Source organism: Notothenia rossii (assembly GCF_949606895.1).
Source record: "Notothenia rossii genome assembly, chromosome: 9".
Taxonomy (NCBI): Eukaryota; Metazoa; Chordata; class Actinopteri; order Perciformes; family Nototheniidae; genus Notothenia; species Notothenia rossii.
In genome coordinates this window covers 22,789,708-22,802,294 of record NC_136907.1, presented here as the reverse complement: position 1 = coordinate 22,802,294, position 12,587 = coordinate 22,789,708, and the positions used below count along the sequence as shown (strand labels likewise).

Genomic DNA, 12,587 nt, shown 5'->3' with positions numbered 1-12,587 from the left:
CAACGTGCTCAATGCAGGTCCTCCACTGCAGTGAGCATACTTCACCACTCTGAACACAGTGTGCTCGCTCTGAGCAGCACACACATCTTCCTCCTGACAGGCCCTCACTCTCCTCCCTGACAATCAACATAACGGCAGCTCAAGGCCGGAGTTCAGAGTAATAGAATAGCTTTTCATCATCATGCGCATGAGAAGACACAGAGGAGATTCAATTATTTGTATGTGTGTAGGTTTCCCACCAATAACTGCAGCGCTCACGTGTCCATCAACACTCCCTGCCAACCCCCCTTTCCCCCACAGATAGGCACACACACGCATGTGAGTTATGGGCATCTGATAGGCACCCATCACAAATAAAAAGCCTGTGGACTTACAAAGCAGTTGAGCATGGAGCAGGACACCCTTCCTGCGAAGCTCATGTCGAGGAGAGGCAGAGCTGTGCCTGAGCGACACGCAGCCTGTAGAGCACGACCAGAGCACGAGGAGCCGGCATCACCATTCTTCTCCCAGCCGGAGCCAGCCCCCCCCCCCCTCGTCCGCTCCGAACCCCTCTGCCTGCCGCCCCTCTCTGCCTCCCCCCCAAACCGTCTGCACGTCCCCTCCTTCTCAAGAGGTGCTGTGTGCCAAAACACCAGTCCAGACTCTCATTCAAGAAGCCACCCCGCCCCCCCCACCGCTCCCCGAGTTGGGAGAGACAGCACGCTGGTGTCTGGAGACAGCCCCTGTTGCCTTGCTGAAGAAGGGAGGATAGTCCATACAAATTCAAACGAGAGTCCACACGGTGAGCTGGAGTTAGGAAGAGAAAGTAATGGAATCACTGCAGATGTGCCATTTGAGATGTAGCGACAGGATGGGGGGAAACTGCTAGAAGAGAGAGCCGGAGAGAAAGGAAGACTGAGGGAACTGCCGGATGCTAAGCTCCACCCTCTGCATGCGCATCTACCTCTCCCTTTCTCTCACATTTCTCCCCTCTCATCCCTTACTCCTCCCCCCTCCTCCTTGTTCACCCTTCACCGACATCTCCTTGTAAATATGCTTCTCCCTCAGCAACAAGGCGGTAAAGCCAGCCGCTGGCAACAAGGAGATGCTCCAACTGCCATGCATGTATCATATGATCGAGCCATTAACGGCAGCATTATGTGGCTCTCGCTCAAGCAAACACACTGTCCGCTTTAACACACACACACACACACACACACACACACACACACACACACACACACACCAGTGGTAGGACAGTATCCCAACACAGATCCGTTGCATTGGCAGCGATTGATCAGAGGAAAAATGTGTGAGAGGAGGGAGGGCGCTGAGGAGAGAGAGTGTATGCGGAGATTTCCAATGACACAGCATTCTACAGACACAAATTCCCCTCACCTGTGTCTGAGTGTGTTGTTGGCACCGTCCCACACAAGAGCAGGGCATCTTTGCAGTGAACAGAGCCTAACTGCAGTAACTGCCTGTGTCTAAAGTCAGGGAAGGTCACTGGATGTATATGTATATGTATATGTATATGTATATGTATATGTATATATATATATATATATATATATATATATATATATATATATATATATATATATATATATATATATATATATATATATATATATATATATATATATATATATATATATATATATATATATATATATATATATTATACAACAGGGGGACACTCAGCCCTTCCCCCTCTTACCCAAGCCTCCCCTGGTAGAGTCGTGACAGCCGCTCGCCTTCAGCTGTATGACCCCACATTATGAAACACGTATAGCGTAGTACACGGAGCATGATGCACGACGCAGCAAAACTGAAATAAGGATTCATTTTAGTGGGGGAGGGGCTGTAATGTGTTTCTGACATGGGAGATACAGTTATCACTGGATGTATACAGTATCATGTATGCCCATCTATACAGTGCCTCAGGGTATTTTACACAGAAAACAAGAAAACTGATTTATATGTATCTAATTAGCAAGACGCCAACCAAAACTGCATGCAGGCCAAGAAAGAATTAGAATAATGCTGAATTTACAGGAAAATCTGGTTTCTGTCTAAAAAACTGTATTCCATAGTAGAAATGATAAGAAGTTCCCTCAATATCATTCTGGTATGGACAAATATTTACAAAGTAAATAATACAAGGGTGTATTTATATCATATATAATATATATTATATTCTTTGGTAACAGCCATAAATGTATTCTGTGAGTTCAGAGTGACCTTGACTTTTCCCCAAAATTAAATCATTTCATCCTTTACTCCAAGTGGATTTTTGAGCCAAATCTGAAGAAATTCTCTTCAGCAGTTCCTGAGAATGGGACAGATGGACAGACGGCAGATACCCTGATAACCTCAAGCCCCCAGCCTGGACTGTCACTGATACAAAGGCATAACAACTTCATTTCATGCAGATTTTATAGATCCAAAGTCACAAACTCACCATTTTTTTGTATGCCTAGTCTGAGTTTTCTTCAGATGTATAATCTTTGTAATGGCAATATATTAAAAAGGGGTTATGCTTATGCTGCAGGAACCATGATGCATTGCACTTGTGTGCAGTATGACTTCCATCTCATCAGGCAATGGACTCTGCTGCTATGAAGTGCACTTCCACAAATCAAGCAGGACCTTACAGATGATCACTTTCATGTCACATGGTAAACCTATAACTTGCTGTATTTATTAATGGGCGATGGGAGAAGGCAATAAAGCATTATGCATTGCACTAAAATAACAGCTTTACAAAAACCCTTACTTTTATGGGTTTTGAGTGTAAAAAGCGTGTGTGAGCTGTCATAGTGATTAAGAAGTAAAATCGATGCCATGTTCTCAGTCGCATGATGTGTGAAAGAAAATCGCTCAGCATCACAGTGTGATGGTTTTAGTTAATTGGTCAAATCCCAATGATTAGGGCTTCTCATATACACGAGTGCTTTTCTTTAAATTAGATTAGTGAGACTATAAAATAAATGGAATTGTAACTCTTATATTCAGGCTTTCAGTTTCTCATTAACCAGTGAAATATGCTTTTTGTAAATCAACTTTTCTATTTATTAGTACATCCAAATTTAAATACAAAAGCTGGAGGGACCATTTCTAAATATAGCAGCGTAATTATTAGGGACATCCTAATGTGTCCACAGTCCCAAAACTGAGCTGCATGTTCCCCCTCTATGCCCGCCCAGCCCCGCCAAAACCGGCTGCAAAAGTGAGCTCCAGATTTGGCCTCTTGTGTCTCGGGATTTATTTTAGGAAAGGAGGGCAGCCAGTCACCAACCAGCGAGTGTTAGCCCACATGCTGACACACAGCTATAGCAGGAGATAAATAATACACCAGGCACTAGCTGTGTTTATGGAACTAAACTCCATATAGAGAGATACATATTTTCACATTTGTTATTTTAGCATGCCTAATATAATTTAAATCCATACTGTACAAGCTGCTGTGTGTTACTATTCTGCAATTGCAGTTTACAATAAATGTTTCCCACCTAATTACAATACGTTTCTAGGTTAGTGGAATACTGTAATGAGTCCTATTTGTAAGGAGTGTTTTTATAACAGTTAGCTATGTCAACTCCGAAATGTTTGCCTGAAGCAGGAAGTAGTTGAAGTGATGCACTACACAAGCATTAGCATGTAGGCGGTATCCAATAAACTGACTACGAGTTCACAAGCGCCCCAACATAACTTATGTCCATTCAGGCATTCATTTCAAATTGAATATGGAAACATCTTAAAACAAACAGCAGTTCTGGTCCAGAGACTCTGATAAAAGACACAAAGATGAACAAAACAGCAAAATGACCATTAGTTGAATTGAATGAAAGGACACATCTATGGAAGCCTTGAGAGCTGAGGGAGAAAAAGAAAAACACAGAAGAGAAAACTGCTCAAATCGAAATGGAAATGGGTCACCAGCATTTTGCGACCTAAGGTCAGGAGGACAAAGGTTTTTCCAGGAAAAAATAGGACTAAAAGCTTGTTTTCTAACATTATTGTTACATCACATACTCAGACACACTTGTGTGAAGAGTGCATTGAGGAATTTAAAACCACCAGAAAAAGTCCTTCTATAACACATTTTAGTTCTGAGCTTCAGCCTCTTGTGGCCACCAGGAGTATTACAACAACAAACACAAACAATTATCCAGACTAAAATAAAATAGTCTTTTTTATTTCTCTTTAATCTCTCATCTGTCTCCCCAGATTAAGACATTTAGAGATTATCCTGGCACAACTTCTTTTTTTAAATCAAGAAAGAAAACTATTTAGATCTGAAACATGCCTCACCAGAATAATCTTTCTCCCTTGCCTCTAATGGCTTCTGCAGAAACCAGACACTGACCCAGAGCAAGGTCAAAAAGTCCCTTCGAGAACTAAGTTCACCAACAACAACCTGGAATGCACCATCTGGCTGTAAGCTTCTGGCGTCTGGTCAGAAAAAGGCATACATACAAGTGATCTATACTTTATGCTAGCAGGTAACCATGGAGCAGTGACACAAAAACACCTGCATTGGATGGTTCTGGTAAGAAAACTTCGCCTGTTAGTTCCCCCACAGCCTCACCAAGGTAACATAACCATGCATTATGGGTACAGAGTGCACGGTAAAACAACCCCATTGTCCTAGTTTCCATGCTTGCATTATCCTGCAAATAATACGGCAGCATGAGAAGACGGCAGAGTGAACTCAATACTTACCCCGTTTTGTTTAAGTGCAAAAGAAACTGGAGGCTGGAAAGATTTGACAGGCTGTGTCACAAGGTGGGATTAAAGGAATCGTATTACCTGTCAAACAACTGTCTCACAGTCCCACCTGAGAAAACTAATCAACCCAGTTTCACAAATAAAATGAATATCTGTGCATCTTCATCATGGAGTAACTCGATTTCTGTCATGGCGTTTTGCTAATCTTCAGTGTTCTTTAGCTTGTAACTTTTTTCAGTGATGTATGTTGGGTTCAGTGCACCCGACACCTTATGAGCACACTTCTGACCACACCTGAAAGTGCTACTACTAGTTCTTCTTTCAAATGAAAAACTACAGACATTACACGTTGGCGAAACAAATGATGAGGCGTATGCCGCGTATCACCACCATGTTTTTTGTATCTTCCCAGTAATTCAAGTGTTTTGGGAACATATTTGGAGACTCATACATCAGATTATTGGGCAGCAGATCCAAAATGACTGAATGTGGGTTATCAGCCAGAACAAAAAGAAGGACAGGAAATGGCTAATACTATACAATAGTAGCAGCAAAAACAAAACAATGTCTGGTCTCATTAATGATTACCTATTAAAAATAACTGGCTTGTAATCAATAAAGAAAACCATGACATGGAAAGACTTTCCTGCCAAGATGTGGCAACAACTAATACAGACAATTATGTCAAACAAGTGGGACCTGCTTACTGTTTGCCATCATTAACACCATTACTGCTTAAAATGACATTAACCTGCCTTTTATTGTCTCTTTTGACAAACATGGAAAATCACATGCACCTCATAAAGCGCTATATAAAGCCCCCTACCCACAATCATAGTATAGAATGTCTTATCTGCATATTGAGAATGTCATGAGGCCTGACCATGATGTGGCTGCTCTGTCCCGTATGATACAAACTCCAACACCGGGCTAGCAGAGGTCTGCGTCCCCATTTGACGTGCCTCGTTGGGTACATTATATGTCCATCAGCCCCCGCCATCAATTAAGCCCAGAGCCCAACTGTGTGTCCCATAAAAAGGCTGCGAGCTGGGCAGCCGGCCACGGTGGCATTCTTTGGACCCAGTTGACCAGAACGTTAGGACACACATCCTCCTATTACACTTCCTATTTCTGTCCTATAAAAGCTGCAGCCATGAGTAGAGGGGAATGTGTCACTCATCTGCTCCCTTAGTGCTTTCCCTCTCTTATAGCATCGTGTATACTGACTAGTGTACATCTACCGTGGTTTGCCCAAAGATACCTTGTTTTGACATCACAATCTGAAATATTTGACAACTTACAGTATTCTTTATGCCTAAACTGAAGACCTAAACATTTATTCTAAGAAGAAATTGTATGTCTAAGCACATTTCTTAAGCTCTGAGCAACTTGTCCATTCCTTGTTAACATAGAAATCCGATAATTACCTGAAACAAAAATCCAAAGCTTGCATGGCTCTTTTCAAATGGACATAGAGTTGTGTGACCTAGAAATAGTTTTGCATAACGCATGTTACTATGCTTCAGTGTAATTACAACTCACGACTGCAGCATGATTAGACAAAACCCTGCTTGTTCAACAGAGCAACATCTAAGACTTAACAGTCCACGAGAAAAAAAAGTGCATGTAGCAACTTGAAGATGCACGATTATTTCTCAATCTTTCTGCAACATTAGGCTCCATTTTTATGTTACGCAATATAAAAAACGTCATCTTAATTTTGCTTTAGTACTGATAAGACAGTGCTATCCTGTAGAGGGCAATCATAAGCAATACACAGAATCTACTTTAGTACTGTATTGTTGTCTCGACACACCCTTTAGACAAAGCAAAGGCATTATGGAACTTATTTTGGTCATTAAGCTGAGGTTCACTTTCAGTTTTACAATGACTGAATGTGCATGCTGGGGTTGTGCGAGTCAAGGCTGCGCACATTGAATACTTCAGTCACATAACCATGAGCTTCTTCATATGAGCAGGAGGGCCTGGGTTTGCTCTAAAGAGAGAGTTGTACAGGAGACACGTGGCATGGAGCTACATCAAAGACCTGGAATATCTGTTACCTGCTACTACACACAACTTTACTGATGCACCAGCATGCTCCTGAATGAAACAAAGAATTCAATAAAGTTGGGGGCCTGCTGAGGAATCTACTGCTGGAGTGAAGAGGGATGGTTCTACGTTCACTCACACCAATCCCTGTTGTTGACTATGGATACAATTGTTTTATTACTTCCACCAAGGCCGGAATTGTTTTATATATTTTTCCATTTCAGTAGGATTGTGGAAAAACTACAAGGCCAATTTTCATTCAACTAGGTAAAAGCTTGTAGCAAAGGGCGGAGGAAGAACCCATTAATACTTTTGTCATCATCCAAGATAGGGCATTTGGCCTTGGTAGTGGTCTGTGCTCTCTGAAAGTCTTCCTAGTGGGCATACTTGTTAATCCAAGAAAATCCAATCCTCCCTCAATGCTACTTGTAAGATTGGCTAATGGAACCACAGTTACATTACCCCCCCATGGGCATGAGCACTTTTGTTAAGAGTGTAAGAGAAGCTGGAAGTCCCACCTCGAAGAACTGAACACAATGTCTCTGTAATGGAAAATACAGTATGTCCCTGTTTTAAATCAATCTTGATCACTTGTCAAGAAGTGTCTTGGGTGTGAAGGGTTCACCATTCAAGGCTTCCTTAGGGTTTACAATTTGAACCTGCGGATAACCGGTTGCTCACACAATGTTAACTTTTGCCAGATACAGTTAAGGATTTATCTAATCATATGATTGAAACTTGTCTATTATTATTATTATTATTATTTTGCTCTTCGCTACTTTGATACTATTACAAAATAACTTTCACCATGTTTCCATATTTAAGTTTGCAGAGGACTACAACTTTAATACCTCCCAGCGATGAGATATTCTAGCTTTCACTTCCTTACTGGCAAGATGCCAAGACCGTTTTCGCTGGAAGTCGACAGAGGTTCCCTGCAGCACTTTCATAACCCTCAATCTTTATCAATGTTCTATAACTCTATTAAAACACTTTAAAAAGCAGAAATGCTGGCTTTTTTTTCTTTTTATTCATTTAATGCGTTATGATATCCATTGTTTATCATGTTTTATAAAAAAGAAAAAACATTCAGAAAGAGGCGTGTGGTGCAGTGCGTTGGTGTTCGGATCAGGGGAGGCAGGTTCAAACCCCACTGCAGTCAGCATGTCGTTGTGTCCCTGGGCAAGACACTTCACCCCAAATTGCTCCTGTGGGGATTGTCCGCAGTACTGAGTATGTCACTTTGGATAAAAGCATCTAACAAGTAACATGTAATGTAATGTAAAAAATAAAAGCTGGTACATTGTTTGAATTAAAAAGTTCAATAGACTGAGCAGCAAAGAAGAACATGTCTGGCGAGTAAAAGAAAAAGACCAAAGTACAAAAAAGGTTGTGCATTTTGTCGTTTCTGTAAAACACTACACTTTTTCAGCCTGCAAGAGTATTGTGTCATTTCCTGTGTGAGTGTAAAAAGTCCATGCTTGCCATTTTTACTTGAGAAACATATAAAGGACTTTAGAGCAACAAGTGTGATAGTAAACCACGGCAGAGTACTGTACATGTAAAGAGTGGGAGTGGCTCACCATGCTGCAAGCCGGTGCTGTAGACGGTCGGTCCGGGCACTCCTCTTCAGATCCCTCCCTCTCCTCCTGTCTACTGGGCTCTGCCGTGCCAGCGGTGGCTCCTGCCAACACAGAAAACACACTACCTTCAGACATTGGGTGTGTGAGTGTGTGTGGGCGGTTGAGGAGTGAGTGATTGCATAAAGGGTTGGATTCCACAACCAACCTCAATTAAAAGCAGTAAGTAAAATGAAAGCTGGCATTACAATCACAAGATATGCAACTGTTGAAGAAGACAAGTAAGGATTTAAGCACCACTCTATACAAATCAGGTCAATGTGTAAACACAGTCCAAACATGCAGTGCTGCAGACAGACATGCAGGCACATGCTTGAAGTGTGACGATGGAAACCTTTGAGCAGCCGGCCTGACCTAAAGAGAGACACTCTGATTTACAGGAAATGCAAACTCGACATTCCTCGTCAGATTATGAGCAGCCAAACAGATAGCCGAAGGAGAAGTGTACAGCTGGAGGTGGACAAACTCCACAACACGCCCAACACACTCACACAGCTGAGTTGGCACGCCGAAGGAGATATCCTGTTCTTCCAACAGTTGTACAATTATTTGATATACTGAATATCTGAACTGTGGCTGCTAATACAATAAAGGGATAGTAAACTGTCAATATATGAACACACAGGACATACTTAACAAACACTTAAATTACTGATATGAAAAGTAAAACTGTGATATTGCACTTCTTCTCTTCCTGTGCTCAAGCTTATTCAAACAGGAAGCTCAGTGTACGTTTAAGGAGAGTGATACACACAGTTATACAAAACATTGTGTTTAGTATGAGCCGTTCAGTACAATACATTCATTACAAGGACACAACTTGAAACTGGATCAAAGTTCTCGCTGCTGAGTGCCGTCGTCTCACTTCCCTACACTCTTTTTTCCAGACACACCCCCCTTTGCACACAGCTCCACTAAAAGAAAAAACCTCCAACTCACAAAAAACTGTTCACAAAGTTGACTCGTCTTACCTGGTCAAAGGGCTGAAGCAGTGCACAGGACACTTTCTGTGGCGTCTACCTTTTAAGGTTGAATTAAAGCTCAATGCTTAGCAAAGTAGCAGAAGTCTCCGTCTCCCAAACACATACTGGTTGTAATCCAGGGCATGACATACTCACTCCCTCCCTCCCTCCCTCGCTCTCTCGCTCTCTCGCTCTCTCTCTGTCTCTCTGTCTCTATTGCTCACTCGCGTTCCCTCCCACTCACTATGTGCCAGGCTTCTCAAAGAGAAAGAAGCCACACTACAGGGGACGGACCCTGACCCTGACTCAGTCCCCTCCACTCAGTACTCATTTTACTAAAAGGAATGGCTTCCATTGCTAATCAGCCATGAATGTAGAAATAATCACATGTAGACAACCCTTCAAAAAAGGTACAATATCTCACTCTAGGGAATATAATAACCTACTGACTCAACAAAAGTACGGCATCAGCCAATATAATACAGCAATAGGCATGTTAAAGGTGAGAGTAAAAGTATTAACATAATGAGGTTTAAGGTGACCAAACCTTTAAAGCTGCATTCATTGATGATTAGGCCATTTATGGGCAGAATGACTTAACTTTAGCCTGACATATGTTTACATTTCCTTCCATCTTTTCATATGGGCAACTTGAAATTACACCAAACATTTTTACAATGCAGAATATAATACAAACATCTTTGTATTATTACACTTTTTACATGTGTTTTTATGGCAAGTGAGAAAAGTTGGTGCTTTAATAAAAGCAAAATGCAATAAGATATTTGACAAGTAATAATTGATGAAGTTCTAAAAAAATGGGGGAAAATTAAGTTAATCAATCACGTTTTGAGTGTGAATTTATTATATATATATATATATATATATATATATATATATATATATATTTTTTTTTTTTTTTCAAGGCACCACAATTTGGAGAATTAACTGCTGCAAGAGACACTTCGCTGTGATTTGCAAACCCTTTTGGTAAATTGTATCAGCTGAATTAAACTTATTGTATCAAAACAAAGACTATTATTTCCGACATGATTTCTCATCAGTCCCCAGTTTATAGGATATGCTTGTGAAGAACAAAACAAAGCAGCTTAGATGTTGCCAGTGAAGTAAACATCCATTGAACAGAAGGGTGTGTACCTCTGTATATAAAAAAGGAGTGGTGTTACTTTGTTCCAGATACCACTACACACCTTCCAGCATTATGCAAACCTAAGCATGTGAAATCCTGCCTTCAAATGTAATGTCATTGATAGTGCTGTGTACTGTACGTGATGTGCATTGATTAAACAAACAGTCAATTACTGACGATGATTTAAGGTCTTGTTGCTTTGTTAAAAAACTACAACATGATCATTTTCTACCCTGAAATTTGCTCAATATAACTTATAGGGCTGTGTATCACGTGACATGTTTATATTGATATAGTATCTGAATTTCTGCACCAAAACAATACAACTGTATATGATATTAATATGTTTCTATGCAAACACTTTTTGCATTTAACAAAAACACATTCATCTGCAGTTTTCCAAACATGAACCCTCCAAATACTTTTCAAATACAAAATGTAATAACTCTGACAAACAAATTGGATAATTCTCAAGGCATAACTGAATATCGATCTTAAAATAAAAAGCATTTGGCCAGCTTGTTTGACTTTGAACAAAGCTTTAACATCATTTTTGGAGTGTTGGGTGTGGGCAGCTAGTTTAGGAGCCAGTGATTAATGCCATTGACAACATGTTTAGAAAATGTAGCACCTGACTAAAAGCTTTGTCTTTTGACCTTCAGATTAATCCTAAATGTCCATAGATGATGAGGTCTGATGCAGCAGATGTATTATTCATAATTATATCAGGTATTGAAGAGTTATTGTAATAGACTTTTAGCTTTAGCTAGACGCTCCTTATAAAACAAGCTACTGTAAATGTATAAGAAATGCATGATACCAACAACATACCAAATATTTGTCATGCAGTTGTATTCAATGTGCAAATAGTGTATCATTCACATAATAGTCTATTTCTCAGTCTCACATCTTAATTATTAAAAAAGGTGGTACTATGATGATACAGCCACATAATCAAGATGTGATTACAGTTGCAAACAAATCTAATGTAAAAAAAGTTAAACACGAAACTATTATTATCTACCAAGCAAAGTTAAAAATATTATACAGATATTGGATGCCAAGAACACCCCTTAGCTATATGAAAATGTATCTTAAAATAAAGTTGGCAAAGGCTAAATGATGTACATTGTAAGGGTAACATAGACATTAAGTATTAAACAAAGGAACGTATTTACAGAAAGACAGTAATAGTGGTGAACATTATGAGGTTTGTTTTTTAAAAACAGTTTCTCTTCCTCCTGAGAATAAAATAAAATTCCAGTCATGTGGGGGATGCTTCTGTTCCTCAAACAAAAACAGAAAAACCATTGAACTAGAAATGTCTATCATTAACGGTAAACGTGTCAGCTCCAGAGAATAACAGGTGCTGTGACAGGCTCGTGACAACACAACAGGTGTTAACGGATGATAGCAGTGATAAAGTTTAAAGAGGTGAAAGTGAAAGTGGACTCACTACAGGCTGGCACTGTACTAGGAGGCGACTAGTTGACAAACCGAAAGTGTGTGTGTGTGTGTGTGTGTGTGTGTGTGTGTGTGTGTGTGTGTGTGTGTGTGTGTGTGTGTGTGTGTGTGTGTGTGTGTGTGTGTGTGTGTGTGTGTGTGTGTGTGTGTGGTGTTTGCACGCGTTAGCATCATGCTAGCTGCCGGATAGCGAGATTACTAGAGGCTGGTGTGTCTAATTCGCTCACATACCAACAGAAAATGACACACCGCTAAGGTTCACACGTCCAACACAAGTTTGACAGCCTGGGAATATGTCAAGCTCAATATATTATTTAGAAGTTACTTCAATTTAAAAAGATAAATCGAGTTACTCACTCAGAAAGAATCAGCTGACACAACGGTGACTCAGTAGACTGCAAGACTTCCGCATTCTTGTGTGATGACAAAAGCGCTGACCAATCGTCAGGAAGGAAACTGACAATTTCCAACCAATTATGCTACAGAATACCTCTCGGCAAATTAGAATTAAGAACAGTCAAGCAAGTGAGTACCACACACCCACAACACAGCCAATCAGGTGCCACACGGCTCCTTAAGCGGACCAATAGAAAATCACAGCGCGGC

The 12,587-nt window shown here is 40.5% G+C and overlaps 1 protein-coding gene across 10 annotated transcripts in view; it reads right to left on the bottom strand.

Moving 5' to 3' along the window:
• Window positions 1-12,426, bottom strand: part of mtmr4 (myotubularin related protein 4) — a 45,842-nt gene extending 33,416 nt beyond the window's left edge. For 2 of the 10 annotated variants that reach the window (XM_079649098.1, XM_079649103.1), the window contains exons 1-2: window positions 9,377-9,515; window positions 8,349-8,449 (exon numbers count right to left, since the gene is read on the bottom strand). In XM_079649098.1, coding sequence (XP_079505224.1) covers window positions 8,349-8,351 — 3 coding nt within the window. In that variant the 5' untranslated portion in view covers window positions 8,352-8,449; window positions 9,377-9,515. Of the gene's footprint in view, window positions 1-374; window positions 606-8,348; window positions 8,450-8,896; window positions 8,985-9,376; window positions 9,516-12,338 lie in introns of those variants that run through there. The other 8 variants (XM_079649100.1, XM_079649101.1, XM_079649099.1 and 5 more) reach the window with 7 other exon arrangements.
• Window positions 12,427-12,587: the final 161 nt, after the last annotated feature.